The 25,457-nt window shown below is 36.8% G+C and overlaps 1 protein-coding gene across 3 annotated transcripts in view; it reads left to right on the top strand.

Moving 5' to 3' along the window:
• The window catches only part of EPHA3 (EPH receptor A3), a 329,726-nt gene that overhangs the window by 211,297 nt on the left and 92,972 nt on the right, over nucleotides 1-25,457 (top strand). For all 3 annotated transcript variants that reach the window (XM_010978517.3, XM_010978516.3, XM_064496298.1), the window contains exons 4-5: nucleotides 1,743-1,898; nucleotides 2,611-2,946. In XM_010978517.3, coding sequence (XP_010976819.1) covers nucleotides 1,743-1,898; nucleotides 2,611-2,946 — 492 coding nt within the window. The remainder of the gene's footprint in view (nucleotides 1-1,742; nucleotides 1,899-2,610; nucleotides 2,947-25,457) is intronic.

The following is a 25,457-nucleotide window of genomic DNA, read 5'->3' as shown; positions in this document are numbered from 1 at the left end:
ACTTCTAGGTTTATTAACTGTAGCTACTTTCAAGTTTCAGAAATCCTGTGCTGTGGTGCTGTAGCTAAGAAGTGTATTATATGACTGACTTGTCTTTTCTTTAAGTTATTACATAGTATAGCCATTTAGAGTGTTAACAAAAAGCGATTGAATGTTTAGCAAATACCTCTATGCTAAACGTAAAAACCATAAAAGCCTCAAATTAAAACAGACAGATAAATTTACAAGCAAACAAAATAACAAGTACATTGGAACACTGCAACTTAATCTTTTTAAAGACTCAGCAATGCCCTCTTGCAAATTTAAAGGCACTCAACGATGAGCTAAATTGAAACCAGAAGTTAAGTGCATAGTGTGTTTATACTTTATATCATTTCCTCCCGAAGCAACATGACATGAGATATGAGTGGACGTGTCTAACCCATGCTTAAGAACAATGTTCAAAAGTTTATAATCCTAATTCAAGTTTGGTTAGGGCAATAGAATTTATATGAGTGGCTCTCGATGTTATACCAAAAATTGTTCAATTTAATGTAATAGAGTCCTAAAGCCATTCTTCGTAGGACCTTGAAAACAGCAAGACTAGATTAATGAATACTATCATTTTCAGTTATTTTGTTTGTCTTGTCGATGTATTTTATGATAAAGATAGTCTATAAGATCTATTCTGTATATAAGTGCATCAAATCTCAATGTAGCTTTGAAATTGACTTTTAGGGACTCAAGAAATTACTGCCTTCCAAAGATGATCTAGAGGACACTTAAAAATTTAAGACCCTGAACTCCTTCCTCAAAGGAATATTTTTGTTAGGAATTTCACTATGATTTCAGTTCTCAGTGTAATTATGAAAATGGACAAAATAAAACACTACAGCATTTTAAATTTTGTATCAGATTAAAAGAAAATACTCTAATGGAGACATTTCTGTAAAAGCTGGAAATAGATAATGAATACTAAATAATCAGTTGAAATCAATATTTGGTAACCAGTTCATTGGGCTTCAAACAACATGTCATTCAGAGATTCGCAGCCAGATAGAAAGAAGATAACATAGTTCTTTTAAAAAGCATTAACTAGTAACAATTCACAAGTATGTCAGTTTAAGTAGAAATCCCTGTGTATTTGAGACACAGACAAGGAAGTACATTAAAATCTTTATTTTAGGCCATTGCCATAGAAGTTAAGGAATGACGCTGTCAAAGCAGAAAAAAAATATCATAACTCAGGAGAACAATATATCAAGAACCTTAAAATATAAAGTCATGAGTCCTTCCTTCAGTTGCTTACAATGTGTGTGGATAAAGTTGTACACACAGAAACTAATTAGAACACAAGTGAGTTTGTGACACAGTGCTAAGTGCAGTGCAGAGTACACACATTGCATCACGTTTAAAGAGGGAAGGACTGCATGGTGACATGGCTTTGCTTTATTTTCTCCACAAATACTCCAGTGCCAAGTAAAGCTGTGAAAACACGAGCTGGAAATTTCATCACACTCGAGTGCCAAAATAATCTAAAACTTGTGGGATATTTTCCCCCTAACATTTGGTGCAAATTCAAATGTGTATGTGGAGAAACTACATGGGGCCACGTTATTTACTTCTGTGAATTCTGGGAGGAGGAAAATGGATTTTATTCATAATGAATGCATGCCCTAAGCTTCTGAACTCTGTTTTACATATTTTTGAGGATATGTTTTCAAAATTATCACAGAATTTTAACAGAGTCCTTTTGTTTGTAGCTTGTCGACCAGGTTTCTACAAGGCTTTGGATGGTAATACGAAGTGTGCTAAGTGCCCACCTCACAGTTCGACTCACGAAGATGGTTCAGTGAACTGCAGGTGTGAGAATAATTACTTCCGAGCAGACAAAGACCCTCCATCCATGGCTTGTACCCGTGAGTAGTTTTGCTGCAACCCATGCCTCCATGTTTGTTTTATTTCATTTTTTTTTCTTCTTATTGTGCTTTTTCTTTTCTTTTCTTTCCTTTTCTTTTCTTTTTTAAAGCATTTGGCCCATTTCCTCCCGTTATCCATGTGCAAATTGAAAGCTTTCTCTGCTTCACTCACCATGCTTGGATCACCACAAATGCAACATTTATCATACAAAATGAATTCGCTTTTCAAGCACTTCCTGCAACAGGACCCCCAGAAAGAAAGAGAATTTTCTGTATCTTGTTTTAGATCTTGCATTATGTTTGACAGGCTAGGGGAGGTTATTGGCCCAGGATTTGTGTTTTTACTTTGCTATTCCCTCTTGTTATAGGTTGGTCGTAGGTCATAGGGAAAAGGGACTAAGGTTTATAAAACTAATACTAAAGTTTTCATAACTATTCACAAGAGCATTGAATTTAGGGGTAAACTCCTTTGTTGGACTTTGTGAATGCATCTTCAACCTTGAGTCAAAACTCCCCCATTTATCTCTTGGGGAGGACAGGGCTCTTGAATCCATGTGTCTATAATCTCATAGATCCTCTAAGGACAAATTAAAAGTATATAATAAAGACAAGATGGTTATTTACCTCTTTCAGTTCCATTGTAAATTATCTATTTCCCTTGTAGTAGAAAACAGAAGTGAGGCTCATTAATCTTTGTTGAACTACTTTGCAGGACCTCCATCTGCACCAAGAAATGTTATATCTAATATAAACGAAACCTCGGTTATCCTGGACTGGAGTTGGCCTCTGGACACAGGAGGCCGGAAAGATGTTACCTTCAACATCATATGTAAAAAATGTGGGTGGAATGTAAAACAGTGTGAGCCGTGCAGCCCCAATGTCCGCTTCCTCCCTCGACAGTTTGGACTCACCAACACCACAGTGACAGTGACAGACCTCCTGGCACACACTAACTACACCTTTGAGATCGATGCCGTCAACGGGGTTTCAGAGCTGAGCTCACCTCCGAGACAGTTTGCTGCAGTCAGCATCACAACTAACCAGGCTGGTGAGTACGTGCTGGGTGCTTCCGGCTCCTGCCATCTCAGAGCCAAGTTTTGACAGAAAGAGTGGAAAAAAGGGTAGGAAAAAAAAAAAGATTTGAAAGAGCCCCAGGATATTCTCTTTGATCACTTTTAGACAGTTATGGTAAATTAAATAGCTCAATTTAATTCTTAAATTGAGAATAAATCAGATTTATTAGATGATTTTAAAGTAGTTGAATCCATTGCTTCCCAATTTGAAATCTTTCAACCTTTGGGGCTCTGGAGATGGTACTTACGGGGATCCTTGAAACGTTTTCATATTTTAAAGAACTTAACAGACATTGAACCTAGGTTGGAAAATCTTATGGAGGTTATATATAAAACTGTAAGTATCTTTACCTTAGTTACAATTCTATCAGATTTTGTATATGGTTATTCAGTTATTTTATGCTCCTCAGCAGCACTGGGTAATAGAGCTCAGATAGTTAAAAACTCTTTGCTTAATTAAAAAGAATACAATAAACCCATCTTATTTAATAAATACAACTTGTATTTAAAAATTAAAAATATAAAAATATTGAGAAGTGTAGTAAAAAGAGGTCTTGGTGGAAAACTGTTGTAATCACTGATCTAAAAAATTTCCAGATATAAATATTTTGGTAATTTCACCAATTGTATTTTCCTCTGACAAATTTTTCCCAATAGAAAACACTATGTTGCCAGGTTGTAAGCGAAGGACCTTTAATATGGAATGAAAAAGTTAAACAAAACTTTCACCTTTCTTTCTCTTACACCTACATTTCTCTTTACTGTTAGTAAATCCTATTCTTTCAATCACCCTTTAAATCTTGTATGTGTTTTTCAGTTCTCTAATAATTCTTGTGATTTTGTTTTTCATTATATTTTTAACAGTGTGGTGTCCAAAATTATTTATGGGGTTTTAGTTGTGATTCTCTCAAACATGTAGAAGGGTTATACTCTGCAGCGTTTACAGAGACATACCAGTGATATCCCTTTGAAATAAGACAATCATTTTTCCAAGGTGATAACTGTGATGAATGAGTAAAACACAGTTGTCTAATCAGCAAAGCTGGTGCAAAATTAAGCTGATGGATATTTATTGTGCATAATTATTGCTATAAGATATCTAATTAGAGGCTCATTCCAAGCAGTTCAGAGATATTATTGTATCACTTATACACAAACAAACATTGAAGCCAAAAAGGGGGGAAGGGAAGAGACAGGATGGCACCCTGAGAATGCTTCAGCTAGAAGTACAGGCTCTCACATCTGCTCCCAGGTGGGCTCACTGTGAGTTAGGACTGAGTGTAAACTCAGCTTCTTTGCTGCATTTGGCTTAAATTATGGAAGTCCCTGTGCTGTCTAGGGGGACTCACTGTTAGCTCTGAGAATATAAATACTAGATGTCAGAAGAAAAGAGAAAGGAGAGATGACTAAATTCTATCAGCTGGAAGAGATCTTAGAGCAGCCAGGTACCTAGCCAGGAAACTGAGTTCTTTCTCTCTCTTACTTGGCTGGCTCAGGGAGGTTAGTTAAACTACTAAGGGTACAAAGTTAATTGGTGTCATCCAGGGCTAAAATTCATCAAGAATGCACCAGTATGACTCTACTGGTGATTAAAATTCTGTACTTACTTCTAGACTAGTTAGGATCAGGTACAGTTACTTCTGCAGATGAATATAGAAGTGCATCTGTACTGATTAATCTCTCAAGCACCCTAAGTAGCCCTCTAAACCCAGTATATCATGTCTCACTCTTCTTTCCCCCAGAATCCAGCAATCAAAGCAATAAATCCTGGCATTAGAAGGGTCTCCAGATCCCTGTGCTGGAGCTCTTCCAACTTGAGAGACCCATGCCCCTGCCATGCCAGCTGACAGATATTTTGAATAGAACCCCTGGCAGAGTCCATGCTGAAATGTGTCTCTTCCTGATTCCAGATCCTTCTTTTGTTCCCGCTTTTCTTCTGGTCTCCTATATTGATGAAATTCTTATAATTTTATATTGTTTCATGGCGATAAATAAAGTTTCCCTGTGGAAAAGACATGACTTTTTAATGAAGTCCACTGAATCATGATTTTAATCTTGCTTTGCTGAATCTGTCATCTCTCCCACTTGAAGCTAGATCCCAGACCAAGCAACATATGCTTTTGTTTTGCTTCAGTTAGTGACATTTAAATTTTATAACTAATAATATTTAAAGACTTGTAACTTAGGTTTATTTAACTGTCTTCCATGAGAGGAAAAAAAGATGAGCAATGCTATTGCTACGTATCACATGATTATAGCTTCTCGTTTTCAATGAACACAGGAATTTTAAGAAATTATAATTATGCGGCAAATGGCTTTCCCAAATCCTATATTTCACTCTGACTTACTACCTTGTTTAAAATAGGAGCATCAATCTGTGTTTATAATTATCTCCTAAGTCAAACAAAACCATATAAAAACAAGCAAGAGCTCCTTATTTTCTGTCTTATCATTGACCTCTGGCTTTCTGACAGTGCATTTATCGGGAAACTAATAGTTCCAGATATATACAGTGAATGAATCTAGGTAAAGTGGCAAGCTAGAGCAGGCCGAGACTTTAAAAAAATAAATGGGGTTGATGCTTTAGCCCTCGAGTTACAAATCACAGCGTAAGACGGAGATTCAGTAGGGATGATATCAGTTACTCTCCCTGACCCCACTCTCATTTTTCAGAAAAATCACATATATGTCTACAGTATGCACCATGAGGCATTTTATGTATTTCAGGGGGTCTGTATCATTTTGTGTGCCTGGGGAGGTAGAGGTCTTTGTTCCACCTTCAAATCCCTGCAGTAAGATATATAAGCGAGATTAGAAGCAATGCTGTTCCTCCAGAGAGTGTTTCATTGTTTTGCTTTATTTTTGCTCTTGTGAAGGTTAATGGACTGGTAGCCTTGAGAAATGAGCTTCCTACCTCTAGAAAGATACGGCTATGACAGATATGATGCCTGGTGTTTAAATTCCTCCTAGCGTCTCTATCTCTGACATGGATACAAAGGGGAAACGTAAATGTGTCCTTTTAATTTAGTTTGTGAGATTGAGTTTGTTGATTTTTCTCTTGATTACACTGTAAAAGCCAGGCGATGACCACTTGATAAGGCACCTTCTAAATTGTAGAGGATTATGTTGTAAATACGGAGGTTAGTTCCCAGCTCTTAATACTTTCACAAAGTATGTCAGCAAGATAAAAAGCGTGGTCTCTACATAAAGAGTGGATCCATGAAGCCATCAATCAAACATACACAGAAAGAACTGCAAATTGCAAAACAAAAATCTGTAAAGTTATATCTTGGGGTAAAATGCTACTTCTTGTTTTTTTCTTGGAATAAATATATTTACCTTTCAGTTTTCAAGAAAATCATTCCACTAGTGGAATATTTGTCTCTGTTTATTCTCCACCTCCATCAAGGGATCTGCCCTTTCCCCACTATCCTATAGCACGTGACAATCTCACACAAGAAGAGGGGGCACTAGCAGAGAATTTACAGGTTTTCAAGTTTTGAGATCCACCCCTCTCTCATTTTATAGAAACTGAGATCCAAGATGCTTTTCCAGCGTTTAATCAAGGGATCAAACTTCTGCTTATGTCTCCCAACTCCAACTCTGCTTTCAACTTCTATTCTTGTATTCCTTCTGCGATCCTATGACTTGAGCCATATAGCTACAAAAAGAAAGGCTGCCTTGGAGACAGTGCGGGGGCTTTGCTGGGAAAATCTACTATAACCTATGCCATCTACAGTAATCTTGGTCCTTGCTTCTCAGTCATTTATCACAGGGTTCCTTAGGGGTTTTCTGCAAGAGATCTTCTTTATCATCTGACTCTTCCCCAAACTTAATCTTATCCTTCACTCCCTCATTCTCCACAGATGATTTTTCCTCTGAGATACTGTGATTTATAGTAAGAAATATGTATTTGGTCTTGGTCCCAGTTTATGGCACGGAGCTCCTAAAACCCTTGGAATTTCCTCAGTGATAAGAGCAATAAAGGTGTATTTTGTTATTCATAACCCCTTTCAGTCACATCTGAGTTTACGTTAATCAAGTGACTTTTGGAAATCCCCTAAAGATGGTGGCTGTTTGCCAGGGGACCCAGCCATGTAATTATAGGGTTGGAACTCTTAGCCATTTCACTCCTCAATCCCACCTCTGGGTAGGGTAGAAGGGCTGGAGATAGTGTTTGATCATCAGTGGTCAGTGATAATCAATCATACTTATACAATGAAGCCTTCTTAAAAACTCAAACCAAAGGACATGGTTCAGAGAACTGGGTTGATGAACACATAGAGATGCTGACAGGTGACACATCTAAAGGAAGCATGGAAATTTTCTGCCTGGTACCTTGACCTATTCATCTCTTCATCTGGCTATGCCTGAGTTGCATCCTTTTATATAAAAACTGTTAACCTAGTAAATAAAATGTCTTCCTGAATTCTGTAGGCTGTTCTAATAAATTAGTTGAATGTGAAGGGGGAGGTCATGTGAACCTCCAGTTTATACCCAGAAGCACAGAAGATAGCAACCTGGATTTGAGATTAGTATCTGAAAGCAGCTGGGAAAGTCTTCTGGGACTGAGCCCTTAACATGTGGGATCTGATGCTAACTCCGGGTATCAGAAATGAACTGAATTGTAGGACACCCAGGAGGTGTGGCAGAATTGCTTGGTGTGGGAAAAATCTCCACACATTTGGTGCCCAGAAACGAAGTACTGTGTAGTGGAGACACACAGGAGTGTGCTTTTTCCTCTTACACCCTCCTAACTTAGTAAGACCATCAAGTTTAAGAGGGAAAAGAAAATGCTATCTCATCTGCTTTTCTAAATCCTCCTCCTCCTCTTCGTACTCACTAACTCCCGTTGACTCCTGACTGTAAAGAGTGTGCTCTAGAGCGAACCTCTTCCCTTTCCAGCATCTTGGATAGACACTCTCCTGGCTCTTCATCTTTGCCTTTCATATTGCATAGCATGTTTTTTCATCTTAGAGGAAGATACAAATGATTAAATAAAAGCACTCGAGGGTAAACTGCAGCTATTATACCCCTTTACTCCTAAATACTTTAGTGTGAACTTCCTAAAGCAATGACACTCTCTTACATATCCTCAGTACATTTATCAAAATCAGGTTGTTAGCACTGTCCATATTATGCTCTTATCTGTAGAGATTAGTCACCTTTTGTCAGTTACTCCACTCGTGTCCCTTTGGCAAAGCAAGTTGATGTTCTGTTTGCCTTTGGTTTCTGTCTATAATATAGTTCTTACCTATAATAATGAATAAGCTTATCATTTTCTGTAAATTAAGTCAGATGCAAAAATACGAAGGGCAAGGGAATCAACACTTACGGGTAAGACTTTCTGAGGTGCTTGATATTACTCTAGGAATTTCAGTTTCCACTCCATTGAAAAAAGACCAGTAAATAATATTATTTAAAACAAAGAGAACTTGACGTGGTTTTACTCAGATTTCCTATGGAAGGACCGTTAATTTACACAAAGGAGGATAGCATCTTAGAGACGTTCTGATGTTGAGGAAAACATTCATATTCTTGATTTTAAGCAGAATGGCCCCTATCATCCACTTAATTTAATAATCAAAGACAAATCTCTTCTTTTCCTTGAAAATTGCTATCCACTATATGAAAGGATTGAACTGGAAATCCAGTCATAATTTTTCCTGTTTTTTTTTTTAAATATATAATTCTAGGAGTTATAGTTTAGAACTTTGTTAACTGGTATAATTTGAATCAACCAATACCCTTTTTTTGACTTTTAAGGACACCTACCCACTGACTTCCTCTCAAGGACTTTTTTTTTTTTGAAGTACAGTCAGTTACAATGTGTCAGTTTCTGGTGGACAGCACAATGTCCCAGTCATGTATATACATATATATGCTTGTCTTCATATTCTTTTCCATTAAAGCTTATTACAGGATATTGAATATAGTTCCCTGTGCTATACAGAAGAAACTATTTTTTTTTATCTCATTTTATATATGGTGGCTAACATTTGCAAATCTCTAACTCCCAAATTTATCCCTGCTCACCCTGAAGGACTTTAAAAAGCTTACTTGCCTCTGCTTTCGTGGCCTGTTATTTCACAGGTCAAAGTAACAGCATCTATTAGTAGAAAAAAATAGTTTTCTATATCTTGAATAAACAATACACACTTATTAAATGAATCCTAAACTATCAGAGCCCTTTAACTACATTTAGAATCCGGCCTGATTTTTTTACATTGATAGAGCAGATATTTTAAAATCTTCTTTCTTCTTTATTCTGAAATACATTTCCTCTACTCACCTTGTTGTTCTACTGGGGTTTAGAAACAGCATATATAGAGTTGACAGTGGAACATCTTATGTCAGAGACAGCCAGGTAGGCTTTAGAATTTCTGAAGAAGCAAACATTTCAGAATAAAAGCAGAAAAGTATACAGCTTGGGTCTGCTATTAAACTGTGGACACATATTGATAGAGTTTCTATAGAAATGAAGACTGCCGGGTGATTAAGTATGCTGCATGTAAACTGGACACCAGCAGCATCTACGTGCATTCTTTTACAGCACGAAGCGAGGTGTTTTGTAGCATCAGTGTAGTAAATTGGAAAGTTAAAATATAATGGAAATCAACTAGGAAATAGCGGAGATGAGATTCCAGTAACGCACTCCAACGAATCCTCCCCTTGTTGTCTCACTTGTGTGATTAATAAACCCTATGAATTGCCGTCTTCACCTTTTACTTCTCTCAACAAACAAATGAGTTCTGAATTGATTACAAGCGAATGTATACGTTATAATTTTCCTGGTGCATTTCGCTTGTGTAGTAACCGAGCTTCTTTCTCTCCTATTTGAAATCAAGGCAGAGACCTGTGCATCTGGAAACATCACTCTGCTGTGGTGTGTCACAGTGTGCCTGAAGCATTCCACATCGTTTAACACATTAATGACGCCTTTCAGTCACCACACCCAGGTGTGGAGGCATATTGCATATCTGCAGCATGAGCAATCAGCTGAACAAAGGCAGACCCGGATATTGTCCTGACAGTTATTCAGAACCTCTGTATGAGCTTAAAGCCTCATTTAATCCTTACAACAATTTTATATGACCATAAGTGGTTAAGTGTCTGGTCCGTGGTTTCACAACTCCCAAGTTCCTGCTCTTAACTGTTAGGATATTCTTTTTCCTACGGCTTTGTATAATTAAGACTGAAAAAAAGAAATATGTAAAGATGGTTATCATATTATTGTACAATCGTGGCTACCTGGCACACAGATTGTATTTTTTTCTTTGAAATCAAAATTTCATATGGTTTGAGCGATGCTGATAAGAACAGAAATCTGAATTGCTTTGTTGGGAATTTATCTGTGCAAATCTTTTTTCCCAAAACCAAAAAGTAAACACCTATGTAGAGCAGCTTTGAAAGATTACATTTACTACTAATCAGTATTAATTTAAAAGCATTTATCTTGACAAGTTGTTATCATTAAGAATTAACCTCCTACTGGTTTTCACTTTTATTCCAGTAGGAAAAAATAATAATAATTATAACAAACCAACAGAAGAAAAATCTGTGTCTTGTCACAGTTTTGTCCAAGAAATAGCTTTAAAGGGGAGGCTGTCTATTAGAGTAGGAAGAGTTCTGGGATGTGTATCAAAAGAGGCAAATACTCCTCTCTGCTTCGACTCTTTGCTTTGGGACTCTGAATAGTTATCAGAGTTATTGTTTTATCTCTTTTGTGAAGCTAAACACTTGGACTAGATAATTTCTAAGTTTCCTTCCAGTTACATATTCTAGGGAACTAAACTGATGCAAAATATATCATGTAGTCATGAAAAAATAATCCAGTATCTACTTATAATTGAAACAACCATGATGGAAAAAAAAGTGTTTGAAAGGCAAAGTGGTACAGGACAGTGTCAAAAGCCCCACTGATGCCGCTTAATGGTGAAGTGATTTTTTTTTTTATTTTTAAATTTGGTTTGTTTATGCATTCATTCCCAATTTTGTTTAAAAATGAGTTTAAGGCAGTTTTTAGACTAGCCTGGAATCTCTGAATCCTTTTTGATATGGATGCAATAACACACACGGATTGTTGTGAGGACTAAAGAAAATGAGAGAGAGTGTACGGGACAGAGGAAGTGCTTAAATAAGTTACTGAGCCCTGCCTCACACATGACCATGCTGCTCTTGCTCTGTCTGGAGCAAATTGACAATCCTTCTTAAAATTGAAAAATTATGAATAAGTATTAAAATATGTGAAGTCAAGCTCTGAAACACCCTACTTTGATGTAATTGGTTTAGGCCCCAGTTCTTTCAAAATTGGAATTCATAAGTGTGGTGTAAAACAACTGTCAATATAATAAACCATTCTTACTTCCCTAACTACCAGCACCCACATATGCATATATACTGACCTAGTGTTAGCACTGAGGTGCCCATGGGAAGGTCATATTTGTCTATAACTCTGAGACTTTGGCTAGGACAAGACCCAAAGGCATCCATAAAAAAAAGAATAGAATTGGGGTCTGACATTTGCAGGTGTTGGCCACTGTATGTAAAAATAGATTTTTTAAAAAAGTTTCTTCTGTATAGCACAGGGAACTATGTTCAGTATCTTGTGATGGCCTTTGATGAAAAAGGAATATGAAAATGAACATATATATGTATATGCATGACTGGGACATTGTGCTGTACACCAGAAACTGGCACATTGTAGCTGATTATATTTTAATTAAAAAATGCTCAAGTTTTAAAAAAAGATTGGTAAGAATAATAAAGGGATAATAACATAAAGAATGTCTATAAAGATTAAAGAAAAGAGATACAGAAAGAAATCAAGTGACAAATGAATATTCTAATAGTCATTCAAGATAAAGGGTTAAAGTAATACACTTTTACCAAGGATCATGTTGTGACATAAAACAAAGATTTTGCAATTACTTAGAAAATGCTCACCTTTTAATTTTAGTCACTACAATGTTGTTTTTTTAAAGTACATTTTAGTAAGTTTACTATATTCTCAAGATGGGAAAATTTTAAATGCCCCCCAAATAATTATGCTCACTACAGATGTATTAAAGAGAAATGTTGCATCTCATGTACTTTTATTGGTTTGGCTCATCATGTTATTTGAATAGAGTTTTGGGGCCGAGTTTGTCCATCTTTGTTCATCTGGAGGATAATTGTGTGTATATCCTCTAAGAAGGAGCACACATAACGGTTACGCGTGTAGATTTCCAGCATGCCAAGGAAAGAGAGTCTTTATTTCACTTTCATTGAGTAGAGCATGTTTTATTTTCCTTCTATTAAAATGTTTTCAAAAAAGTTTTTCATAGTTGACATCTGAAATATATTGCCTAATATACAATTTACTCCCAGTAAAGAACTAAGATTTAAAATGTAACATGCATCTTTCTTGATTTGAATTGATATGGTAAAATAATTTGGTTTAATTTAAAAACTTTACTTCTGAAAAGTTTAAAAATGAATCTCATCTGTCTTACTTGAGATGTGTTTCCATTCTAAGCTATTTTCATAAATTCTTATTATTGCAGATGGAAGATAGATGTCATTATTAAAGTCCCAATATAAAACAGCTAGATTAAAAACTAGATTTTGCAGCAACTTATTATTTATATGTGTACATGTGTGTGTTTTAAGTCATTTGAACTTGTATAGTTTTACTCTTAACTATGTTATTTGTTAAATAAGGATTATGTCTTAATAGAGATGTAGGGGAGACCAGAACAGATGCCTATGGAAACACTTACAGTGTTTGCTACTTATAAGTGATCAATACTTGGTAGTTAATGTTTTTAATGAACATTTGGAACATTTACAACAAACATACTTTTGAAGATCAAAATAGCTTTTAGTTAACTCCTGGTTTTCTTCGGCAATACGTAACACATTTAATTAGTAATTGCTTTTTTCTGTTTCCTAAGCATTGACTGAGCACATAGTATGAACCAGGTACTATGGCTGAATGCATGTGGATAAAATGATGATTAAGATGTGGCTACTATCTTCAAGGAGCTCTCAGTTTAGTAGGAGATCTTAAAGGTTTTAAGAAACCAGCATGAAATTGATTGGTTTGGCCAAGAAAAGGCAGGCAAGGCCAGCTGCCAAGAGACTTCAATAAGCATCAGCAGCTCAGTGAAGCCACACAGTGAAACATTCATCTCGAATTCACAGATAATGCCAAATTATGTATAATAGCTTCAGCTTTTTTTATTACTAAAGGAGAGATTTTTTAAAGTATCTTTTTGTGATTTTTTTTGTTACATGATGCTAAAAAAAATACACTATACCAAAGATTTTCACTAAGAGGAGGAAAGAAAAGAAATAAAATATTTTCAATTATGTGCAAATTAAATGATAGTTGTTTGTATAGTTTAATGATATCACAATTAAATGTGTCTGGTTTGTAGAAAGCAATTAGCCAAGATATGTGAAGTTATAATAATGGAAAGAGAACAAATGTTAAGAGCTGTCTGGTGAAATTTTCCACATCTGTCTGACTTGTTTATCAATTTGTCTGGCATTCATTCTCCTATTGCCCAATCAAGCTTTTTGTTATTAGTATGGAATTAAGTATCTATTTAGTTAAATATGCAAATTTATAGGCAGTTACCATATAAGGTGTACGAAACTAGGATCAAACCAACACATTATACACCTCAAACTTACACATTATGTGCAATTATATCTCACTTTTTAGAAGTATATGAAACTAGAAAGCACTAAAATATAACTGATAGTGATTATCATGAAAGTAACTCTTCATCCCAGGTATTTAAGAAAAGGTCAGAATTTCAGAAATGTTCATAATAATCATTGTAAACATAAAGGTTCTCATTGTTCTGGAGATATGTGGCCATAATTTAGCACTGATGACATAATAGCATGCCAGGTTTGACTACTTTTTCAGGTAATATTTGTGAGGACATCCGTGATTACAAATATTGACTATTTATAAATGTTAAAAGATATTGCTCACTCTCGCTATTAAAATTTAAAAAAAAAAAACTGTTGAAATGAGTTTCAAAAAGAGAAATCCATGAGAGGAATTAGATAGAAAGAAAAAAGGCTCCATTCTTTATCCAGGTCAATCTTTGTATATAATTGGTTGGGAGATACGAGTTTAACTGTCTTCTTGGGAAGTACTTAAGGAGATTCTAAAATTTATGCGCATTCCACACATAATGCTGCTATTTAGACAATTATTTGCTACAGTTTTTAGAATACTGAATGAAGTTTTAAAAAAGATTTTATACATATTTCGATGAGAAACATTTCTCTATTATCAGTAGTTATTTAAATGAACTGGTAGGCATTTGATACTTTGTATTTATTTGTGCGTATCTTTGGGTCGTTCTAATAGCTTAAGGGTTAAGGTTAACGGGCGCAAAATCGTATTTATTATTTAAACAATACGGCAACCAGGTGTGGAATGCCAGGTATTTGCCAAATACTGTATTAGGTATTTTACAGGCAACATTTAAGCCTTAAAACAACCCTGTAATTTGAGCACTATTAACCTTACATGTAGAAGAAGAAACTATTTTCAAGTTTAGTTAACTAGCCCCATTTATCTAACTTACGTGACTAAGGAGAATCTGAACCCAGGGCTTTTCAATACAACACTATTTCCCAATTTTCAGTAAACAACTGGATGCTTTCAGGAATTTTGCTTCAACCGTTTACCACCATTTTCAATCAAAATCAATGTACTTAAATCTCTTTTTTTGCCTAAAATGTATTTGAAAACTTTACTCCTGTGTATGGAAAGCTAATATCACTTACTAAATATTTGTCCATATAACACCTACGATCTTGTCTCAAACCACCAAGGGTAAATTTAGAACCCTTTGAGAAATATACTGCTGCCCATCAGCACTCTCTCGTTGACTATTGTCAATATGGAGTCAATAACCCAGAGGCCTCCCCAGTTCAGGTACTGGTGACTGCATCCTTCCAAGTTATCCATATCAGAGCTGGTGAAGTCATCCTTGATTCCTCTCTCTCACACCTTACATCTGATCCATCATCATATTCTATATAATATACCTTCAAAGTCAGACTAGAACCAGACCACTTCTTACCATATCCATTGCTAAGGCCCTAGTCCCTTCGTATCCTGCCCAGATTATTTAAAATACCCACTACCTCAATCCCTTCCCCCCACCCATGCCTTCTCTACACAAACAAACCTCTCATAACTATACTAGTGTTCATTATCATTAATTATCTCGTTATGTGGATTAATGATATTTCTTTTTTTTTCTAAAATACTTTGTAACTGATAGTATTTGCTAGTACTTTCAAATGTTTTATTCCCTTCTTCTGTTTTTTTTTTAAAGGAGATGGGCATTATTTTTTACGTGACTATTGAAAAGATGAAAGAAATAGCCTCCTATGACCAGATAGGTTTATTTTTTTTAAAACCTCAAGCAGGAATTGCTGTTAATAATTGTGTGTTCCTAAATGCTGCCTTATGGTTTTGATGACTTAATATGTCAATAGCTTGACACTTGGCATTTTTTTCCTCACTTAACTCTCACATGTAAAATATTCACCTGCAGCATCTTACCTAGAGTAAGATTTTGAACCCAAAAGATGACACTTAAGACAATTTTTAAAAGATGCCACTAGTGTTGCCCACAGGCACAACCCAGGTTGTCTTGTATCCTTTGCCCTTTGGAATAGAGACCTATGAGTTCCTAATCTATACATTTTGTTAAGTTTTTAAAGGGGTGTCATGTGTAGCCTAAGATACAAGCTTGAAAGTTGATACGAGCAGTGCTTTGTGACAGAACCACAGATGTTCGGTGCATGATATATTTATTTTTTACCCCAGTGGCCCTTATGAAAAGGTCTATAAGATCAGCTTATAACAAGTCAACTAATGACATGATATAGAGAGGCCCCCGGTTCAGTGGCTGTTATTACAGCTGTGTCCCATTACATATTAGATACCTAGAACATGGTTGCATTCCGAATGGCATTTATCTTTTGAATTTCAAACATTCCTGCCATAAATAAGGATTTTATGCTTTTCAAAAATGTTTCACAGTTTAGTCTAGGGAATACTGAAAGGTTGCTTTTACTTAATGAAATTCCCCCTTTATGGGTTCCTGGAGCAAAGATGAGCATTTTTTGAGCACTCACCTCCCCAGACCTGTGTCCTTCTCCCCTCTGCCCAATCCTTGCTATTCCCTTAGCCTGGAGAGGTGATAATAACTTGAGTTTCACAAGACCAGCAGTGGGGAAACTATATGAGAGTTGGCCTTTGATCATGGTTTAATAATTCTCTCTCCGTGACTTCTTCTGACAGGAGGTATCTGAATCTGTCATAGAATGATGACCTAAGTTAGTGCTACAGGGAAAAAAAAGATTTTAATATGGCCTTTGTTCCCAGAGTAAACACTATGTTTTAAATATGTTCTAAGTGAAAGTATGAAGTGTGAGGACGCCTCCCTCCCCAAGGTCCTGATTATAATTTGAAGGCGCTAAAGACCCGTGCGTTTAAAGCATAATAGTATAAAACCTTAAGAACAGCTATGTGAGATGACCCCACTCCAGAAATAATAAGCACAATTATTCCTTTCAAAAATAATTATAATGATCCATCTCATCTTTTCGAAGTGGGACGAGCTGCTATTAATCAAGTATGTGTTCCTCTCTTTCTGAGATGTACACGTCTCAAATCTTGAGGAACGAACCATGTAAAGAAGGAAATTCGTGACGTGTGTCCTTGATTCAGGGAGAAACTCCATCATTTTCCTTTTGTTCTCCAAATAATTGTTTATTCTTGCTGGTGTGACAACTGCTGCCTAGGAGCGAGCCCTGCTCCACCTCGATGGAAAGGAAGCAGCTGCCTTTCTACTGCAGTTGGTGTCAGACAGCTGCTTTTATTGTCTGTATTTCTTTATAGGGCCTCTCATTCTAGCTAGAGTCACCTGCACACAGCCTGCAGTTGTTTTTTTTTTTTTTAAGGCATAAAGGCTATAACCAGAAAGCTTTGTATGACCTCTGTACTGAGCAATGCAGAAAATAGAGTGGAAAGACACTTTCCCAGAACACTGAAGGAGGAGTAGACACATGCATATGTGTATGGGGTGGAGAGGTGTTGGGAAGTGGGACACAGGGGAAAGTGCTTAATATGTGTGATGGCGTGTTTGTGAAAAGCACCAGATTGACAGATGGCAGGAAGTACACAACATGGGAGGGATGGCAGGGAAGCTCAAGCCATCCGAAGAATAGCCACCAGAATGAGAGCCAAAAATATGCCAGGCGAATGAAGTCTTGCATTTATTTGTTCAGAGTTTAAGAAAATGTTCTCATTGACCAGGATTATATTTATTAACACAAGCCAAAACTTTAGTCCGGTCCATTTCAATCGCCATTTTCCTCCTAGAATTTTAATGAGAGAATTTATACAAGCCCCCGCTGTGAGAAGATTTGCAAGATGGTGGCTGTGACACCAAAGGAAACAGCTCTATCAGTTTATCCTAAATAAAGCTATGTATCTAGATTTGCTTTTTTTTTTTTTTCTTTTGGTCTTGTAGTATCTTTGGAAAGGATTTACTGAGTTATATTAATCTCTGTATTAGTCAGCATTGTCCAGAGAAACAGACCAATACGATGTCTATCTGTCTGTCTATCTATTCATCTATCTATTTAGAAAGAGAGAGAAAGGAAGAGAGAGAGTGGTGTATTTTAAGAAATTGGGTCACATGATTGTGGGGACTGGCAAGTCTAAATCTACAGGGCAGTCTGGCAGGCTGGAAACCCAGGGAAGAGCTGGTATTGCAGCTGAGTCTGAAAGCAGTCTGGAAGCAGAACTCCCCCTTTCATAGGAAAGACTTCAGTCTTTTTTTTCTTCTTAAGGCCTTCAAGTGATTGAATGAGATCCAGCCACATTATGGAATGCAATCTGCTTTACTCAAGTCTACTGATTTAAATGTTAATCTCCTTTGAAATACACCATCAGAGTGACATCCAGACTAGCTAAGTTGACACAGAAAATTAACCATCATAGTCCCCCATGGCAGTGGTGTGTGCCTGTGTGTGTGTGTGTGTCTGGGGGTGTGTGTGTGTGACTGCTATCTCTCTTTTGAATAAATTTCTAGACCATACGTGTAAGGGGAATGCCAGAATAAATTGTTACACAGACAATAAGAATCTTTGAATTTCACCCGCTGACAATACTGAAATTCTCTTTTGGTGAATCTTGATTCTACTTTGGGTGTCTTTTCTGAGGTCTTCCTTGGAATACAATGCCTAGTGCATCAGAGAACGTCACCCCCACCCCCAATCCTATCCCAAATATGTTGAGTTTCAAGACTTTTGTGTGACCACTTATCAAGAGCAATGTACTGTTTTTTATTGGTAAATATTTTCATATGAACATTATACTTTTGGAGATTACTTTCTTATGTGCCTCCTTTGGATAGAATTTTAGGAACATTGTCGGGCTTTATGAGACAGCCTTCACCACCTATCTTCTCCTTCTCAGCCTTTGAGGGGCATCTCTTTGTCTAGGACAGTGTGTGACTGACACTAGCATCACTCAGATGGCGTGGTTATCATCTTTGGGTGGTGATATCAATGAAAAACCTCAGCTTAGTGATTCTTAAACATGAAATTGCTTTAAAAAATGCTCAGAAGCTTTTCAACACACCAGTATGTACCGATTTCAAGCTAATCCTATAGGATCAAACTCTCTGACATTAAGTGTGGGAATCCCTAGCACTGAGTAGCTGAATCTGGTCCACGAGCACTTGTAAGTTCTTAGGAAGAAACTGTTTTCCCAATTGCCAGGCTGCAGACAGGTAGAAAATCTACAGCCCTCTCACATTTGATGTCTCTACTTGAGTTTGAGCTTAGATGAAGTGCTTGGCCAGAGGCCAGGCATATTGAATTTGTAGACCAGAAGATGAGTAAGCCTTCGGGTAAAAACCAGACTTGTGGATACTAATATTATAGTGGCCTCAAAATGCAACACTTATTTTTCTAGATTTTATGCAAATATAAAAGATTGTCATTATTTTGTCAATATTTCTTGAATCTATTTAATTCTGAAGGATCTTAACATTCATTTGTATTTGATTTTCCCCCAAATTCATTGTGGAGTAGGGCTGAGTCAATCAGTGTGACATATAGATCCTACCCCAAAATATGCATTAACCAGTGTTGAGTTATTGTTTTCTTCTGCATTTCAGTCAATCTTTGCTGCTTTTAAATTTTTTTCTTTAAATTCATTTCATAAAGTGACTGTACTTTTGTAACAATAATTTTATTATTTATTCAACTTAATTCCAAAAATATTTATTGAATACTGTAATGTGACCAACATTGTGCTATGTATTGGGGGGTATAATAATTAATACATGCTTGCAGAAAAGAAATTTATAATGACTTCAACATTTAATCAAATAAATATAGTTTGTGCAATCAAAATGCATCAATATAAAAAAGGAATACTTATTTCCAGTTTGAGAATTGAGAAAGGTTTAATTGAAGGGGTGGAAAATGAAAGGTAAATAGGGACTTGATAGGTGCAAAAGGGAACGAAAACATTAAAGACTGGGAACAGAAGCAGGAGGCTGGGGAGGTAACTGTCTCTTCAGCAGAGTCCATTCATCTCAAGCCTAGGAGAGAGGAAGGCTGAGTGGGGGATGCGGGCTGGAAAGGTGGTTTGAGGTCTGAGGTATTCCAGGGGTTCAGTTTGCCTAAAACAGACGCACACTCACTCACCTGCATTTCCAGACATATTTAGTCAGGGATACAAAACTTAAGTGAAGTGAGAGAGCTACAGGCACAAGAGCAGAGACAGCATATCTGGGCTCAGCTCTGCACCCTGGCTCCCAGAATTCTGATAGGACAGCAGCCTTGGGTGACTCTCTGTGCAGCAAAGGTCCTGGCCGACTTGGAGACGTACGCTACCCTTGCTGCACCCTGCTCTTCAATACTCAGTTCTGTGTTATACATTCTGGAAAAAAGCACCAAGAATCTGCTCTTCAGTTTCAGGAATATTTACAAATATTGAACCTTTTTGATTCCTGAACCAAGTCAACAACAATAATATCAATAGTCAGAGGGGAATGGGGGCCAAAGCAGGGTCAGTCTCCCAGTGTCTTTGAACAGTATATTTGCCTCCTGCTTTCCTCTAACATGGAAGTCCCATCTCCCTGCAGAGTCTACCATGCAACTTCTTGCGGGTCAAGCATGCATGCAAATTGCTTCTTCATTTTCTGTGTAGTGGTGCTTTTGTATGTGATAGATGGTCTGGGACAGGATGGGCAGAAAAGCATGTAGATTTCTATGCAGGTGAATGACATTGCCTGATCTATGATTTAGGGAAGTGAATGAAATTGCAAGGGAAACCAAGTGACAAACTAACAGTAACACAAAGAGAGATAGCAAGGTCTAAACTAAATTTGAAGAAAGGAGGAAGATGACCTTTAGAGATTAAAACTGAAATGTACAAATTGAGCAGATGTGAATTAAAGAGCAAAGGGGACTTGTGGCTCACTCAGGCATGAAAATAATTTAAACAAGTTTGGCATAAAGCATGATGAAACCATTGATCAAGATCAGGAAAGAGGAAAACACATGATAAGAGTATTTTGGAATTGATGAGATAAGGTAACATATAGGTTGTTCATCCAAATTGTTGTATGAGTTTAAACAAATGACTATTGAAATCAGATTCTTGGGAAAGAACTTAAATATAAATTGTATATTTGGATATCATGACTTGAAAAAGAGTCAATATATAGAGTATAGAATTTTTTTAAAAAATGGGACCAAAGATAAGATCTTGGAGAATGGCAATAGGTAGCTTCCAGCATAGAGGAAGGAGGCAGCTTTAGAATATGTGATTGTAACTTAAGAAACCATACTCTCTTTTTATCCCCTCTTTTAATCCTCCTCAAGAAATACAAGCTTTATGAAGGCAGGGAACTTTTGTCCACTTATATTCATTGATGCATCGTTGATATATTTCTTCAGAGCTTGAATTGTAGTGGGTATTAAGTAAATGTCTATCAAATGGCTGGATGGTCAGTTATGCCCTGTTGGCCCCAGCAGCACAAACTCTTTCCTTATTTCTACAACATCCTTTCTGTCTTTGCTGATATTTCTAACTTCAGGTTCTCATCATCTTTTATCTGTACTATTACAGTAACCACTAGTCTGGACGTCCTTCCACCTCATTTGTTTTACAAACCGCCTTCAATCTGAGTGCTTTTCTGTGGCTTACACAGCTCCACATGACCCGCTCCATGCCCACTTGCCATTTAATACCTTTCCACTTTATGCTGTATGAATATAATTTCTTGTCATCTTCATAAACTCTTTACCATTTCACACCATTTTGAACATTTTAGCTGTTTTCACTTACAGGATATTCTGTTTTCCTTCTTCACCTATTCATTTCTCATCTCACGAAAAATTAGTTCACGAGGCGCTTTCCACAGGAAGTTCAGTAAGCAAGCCTCCCTTGAACCCCTGTAGGAACCCCTTCATAGCTCCGTCACTGCCCTTACCCGATGCTGTAACTTCTCAAAAGCAGACACCCAGTCTTGTCCACATCTGCTGAACTGTAATGAAATCATGGTGAGATTAATCTTATTGAGTACAGTTTTGATCATGTTGATTACTTATTCTAAAAGCTTTAATGGCTCCCCATGATACACAGGAAAAAAGTCAAACTTCTTAGCCTGGAAATTAAGACCATTCTTGTGTAGGCTTCATGCAAATCTCCAACCATAGTCAAAGATAAGTTTAACTCTTTCTTGTTCTACAGGAAGTTTTGCAAATTTGGTAACCTTCACCTGAGATACACTTGTTCAGTATTTATGTATTCATCCTGCAAGACCCGAATTAAATGCCAGTACCTCTATTAATTTTCTCTAATTCTTCTCGGTGTGAAGGAATTGTGCTTTCATCTGACCTCCCACAGCTCTGCATTCTCAGTTATCGGTATCTCTTACGGTGCCGCTCTATTCTAATTTACATTAGAACGATATTTTATATGCACTTAATCTTCCCTCTTGTGCTCTCCATTTCTCGAGGGCAGGATCCAGGCATGGCCCACATTTGTCTCCTTCCTAGTGGCTAACTTGGTCCTTATCCAAATAGAGACTTTTAGATACTTTTAAAGTGAAAGATATAAGAAGAAAGAAGGGATGAGCAGGGCATTTGAATACTAGGGGTTTGGAAGAAGTAGATCAGAATGCAAAAGCTACTAAAGTTGGTAGTGGGGGAGGTGTGCTACCACTTGAGACAACTGAGAGTGACAGAATTTGGGGACAGAAGTTGTATTGCAAATGTTAAAGGATATAGTCTGGGACAGGCACCATGCTAATGGTGTTCTGTGTGTCATTGAATGCAGTCCTCATGAAGAAAAAACCCTATAAAGCAGAAACTCTTATTTTCCCAGTTTTTCAGTGGAAGAAACTGAGGCAAGGACATTAAGTAATGTACCGTAAATTCACCAGATGTTGCTGCATCATGATTTGAACTCAAGCAATCTGACCGCAGGGCCTGCGTGCTTAACCAGCACTTTGCCCTCAGTGGAAGCAGGCCATTGAAGGGAAGAAGAATGTGGGTTAGCAATGTAATGGCCAGGTCAGCAGGGCCTTGAGGATTCAAGTAATGAGGGGAAGGAATGGAATTAATGACAGGTATTAGTCATGAGAAGAAAAAGGAAAACTTGTTTCTCTCAACCCTAGGAGGAAAGAAGGAAAAAGTGGGTGACTCTAGAAAGTCACTGCCTGAAACAGGTCATGAACTGAATTGGATGAGGATAAAGAAGTTGCTAAACCACAGGGTAAAAATGCGATGCGCCCTTTCTAACTGCTCCAGCTGTTGTTCATCTCCTTTGTGCCGTGGACCTAGACAGAACATTTACAGCTCTACAGTGGATATAAAGTAAGAGCGTAACAGAACGACCAAGGGATTAAGGGAGCCAGTATGGAAATGGTATTACATCTGCTCTTAAATGGTATGAAAATAAATGATTCTAGGTAGTCCATTCTCTGTAAAATCAATTTTTGTACAATTATGGCCCTTTTCTGGGGAAATCCTATGTGTTTGTTGTTCATATATTTTTTCTTTATTTCAGTGATTTTTTTGTTGTTGTTACTTCGTTTTGGCTAATGGTTTTGAGATGTGGCTGTGGCCACAATTGTCATTGCCTTCTATTTATGCACATTAACAAGATGTCTTCGTTCTCATGTCTTTAAGTTTCCCTGAAAGATTAGCTTCCCTACTTATTTAATGAACAGGCCCTTAATTAACATTCACTTCTTGTACAGGAATCTTTTATTCAAGGCCTGTTTCTACCAGGTAAACTGAGAAACAGTTCATAAAATCAGAGAAAGTATGGATGATAACTTATCAAGGAGATGTGTGGAGTTTCCCTAAGTACGGCAGCCAGTGTCTTCTCTAGGTCAGTAATCTGCAGCTCTCTTGTCTGATACATTTAGAATTTTTAGGGGCAATCTGTTGATGGGAAGAATTTGTTCTAGTTTATGTTCTTCTATTTAGTTTACTATAAAGCACAGTGATATGAAAGGAAAAAAAAAAGACTGAGATTGACAAGTAGCAAAATTTTAAAACAGGAAAAAAATGTCTTTTCTGAAAACTTTTTATATCCTGGTCAACCTTGGTTATCTATGTTGAAGAGAAACAGTTTCTAAGTAATCGAATATTTGAAGAGTTCCTAGAATATGTCTGGTGCTGGGCTTTAGTATCAAGTTCACTGTTTCTATAGTGCAATTCTCTATGATTCACTTTTAGCCTGGGAATTACCTAAAAGCTGTGTTCAGTTCTAAAAATGTAAAATCATTATGGCGTGGAGAGGTAGGGAAGAAAATGTTACCACAAGGTTCTGCGTAATTTATAATCAATCTGTTCTGAAAGATTCAGATCAAATTGGGATTGACATCAACCCCTCTTAGAATCAAAGACTGATCCACCTCAAATTTTTGGAATCAGTCAGTCCTAGAAGACTTTGCAAATAAGGAGACAAGGTGTATCAATAGAAGCTTCTAAGACAATTCATAATTTCACTAGTCATGCATGACCTAGAACTTGAAGAGGACTGAGATACAAATTTGGGCCTCAATGGCTCTGTAATGTGATGGAACATACTGACTACTTCTGGCAGTCCCCATGTCACCGTCAAGCTTGGGCTGAGGCTTCTGTATTCCAAGTTTTTTTTTTTTTTTTTTAAGCAGAAAACCCCAAAACCATGCAACAGCTTTTATTCATAACTAGCAGACTTTTCATTTCTTCTAATTGCAAAAGGCTGATGCATTGGCATACATGCCACTTCCAGGAATGCTCTTAACCACTTCATCAGACTTGGCACTGTCTAGATGTTGGTTTTGATTGCCAACCTACAAAAGAGGAGAATCACAAAAGGGAAAATTAACAAGTGTGCACAGTTCCAGAATTTGTTCTACAAATGTGTTTTAAATCAAATGAATCATCCTTTGGCACAAGCTGTTCACTTTATAGCCATTCATTTGAACGGCTTAGTCTATGTCTCCCGAAGACTGTGGTTAGCATTACTATTGATGAATGAGACAGTTATCTTAAATCATAAATAAAACAAACAGAATAATTTAGCATTTGACTCTCAGAAGAAGGTATGTTATCTCACTTTGCACTGGCAATATATTTTAAAGGGAAGTATTCAGAAAAACCTGTTTAAACCACAAAAGGATCAAGGATGTGTCTGCATAGAACTGCTGCATGAAAAAGTAATTTGATCCAACAAATGCATCTTGATTTAGAAAATATGTGGTCCTTCAAAATATTTGATCACTTTGCTTTTCTATTATTTTTATTACATAAAAGTGATTTTAGTGCTCATCCTTGTAACATTCTAATTTGATTAAAGGTCTCTGGCACTAAATACAACTCATGCTTTGAAACATTTAGTCTTAAGATCAATTTTTTAAATGAATGTCAAATCTTTGCAAGGGTAAAGATTTACAAAAGTAAATAATATTATTTATAAGTGAGTAATAAATATTAACTCTCTTAGAGATAAATTGGGCTTTTTTTTTCTATCTCAATCTTTACTTTTAAAGAAGTTCTGTTGTTCATTTATAATTTCTTCAAGACCATTTTTTAAAACTGGAACCTTAGGCAAGATAAAACCTTAATCAATGTGTGTAATATTTTCCTCATATTGTGTAAGCTATCTGTAAATAAGCCTGTGCATTTCTGCATCCCTGTCTAACATCTGTCTTACAAAACAAACCTTTGGGAGTAATAATCGTGAAATGGCAATGTTATTTCAGAATGTTCTTATAGCAGTGAGTGGAAACTGAAGAAGTAAGGATGGAAAAGATTTCTGTGTGAGCCCGCTTGCCTCCATTTCTGTGTGACAGGTGTCCGTTCTGGTGAAGTGCGCTGGACAGGGGGATAGCAGGGTATCATCGCCTTGCTCTGAATGGTCTCTCCCAGCAGG

Source organism: Camelus dromedarius, chromosome 2, assembly GCF_036321535.1.
Source record: "Camelus dromedarius isolate mCamDro1 chromosome 2, mCamDro1.pat, whole genome shotgun sequence".
NCBI classification, from domain to species: domain Eukaryota; kingdom Metazoa; phylum Chordata; class Mammalia; order Artiodactyla; family Camelidae; genus Camelus; species Camelus dromedarius.
The sequence above is the reverse complement of the archived record's forward strand: the minus strand, read 5'-3'. Positions and strand labels throughout refer to the sequence as shown.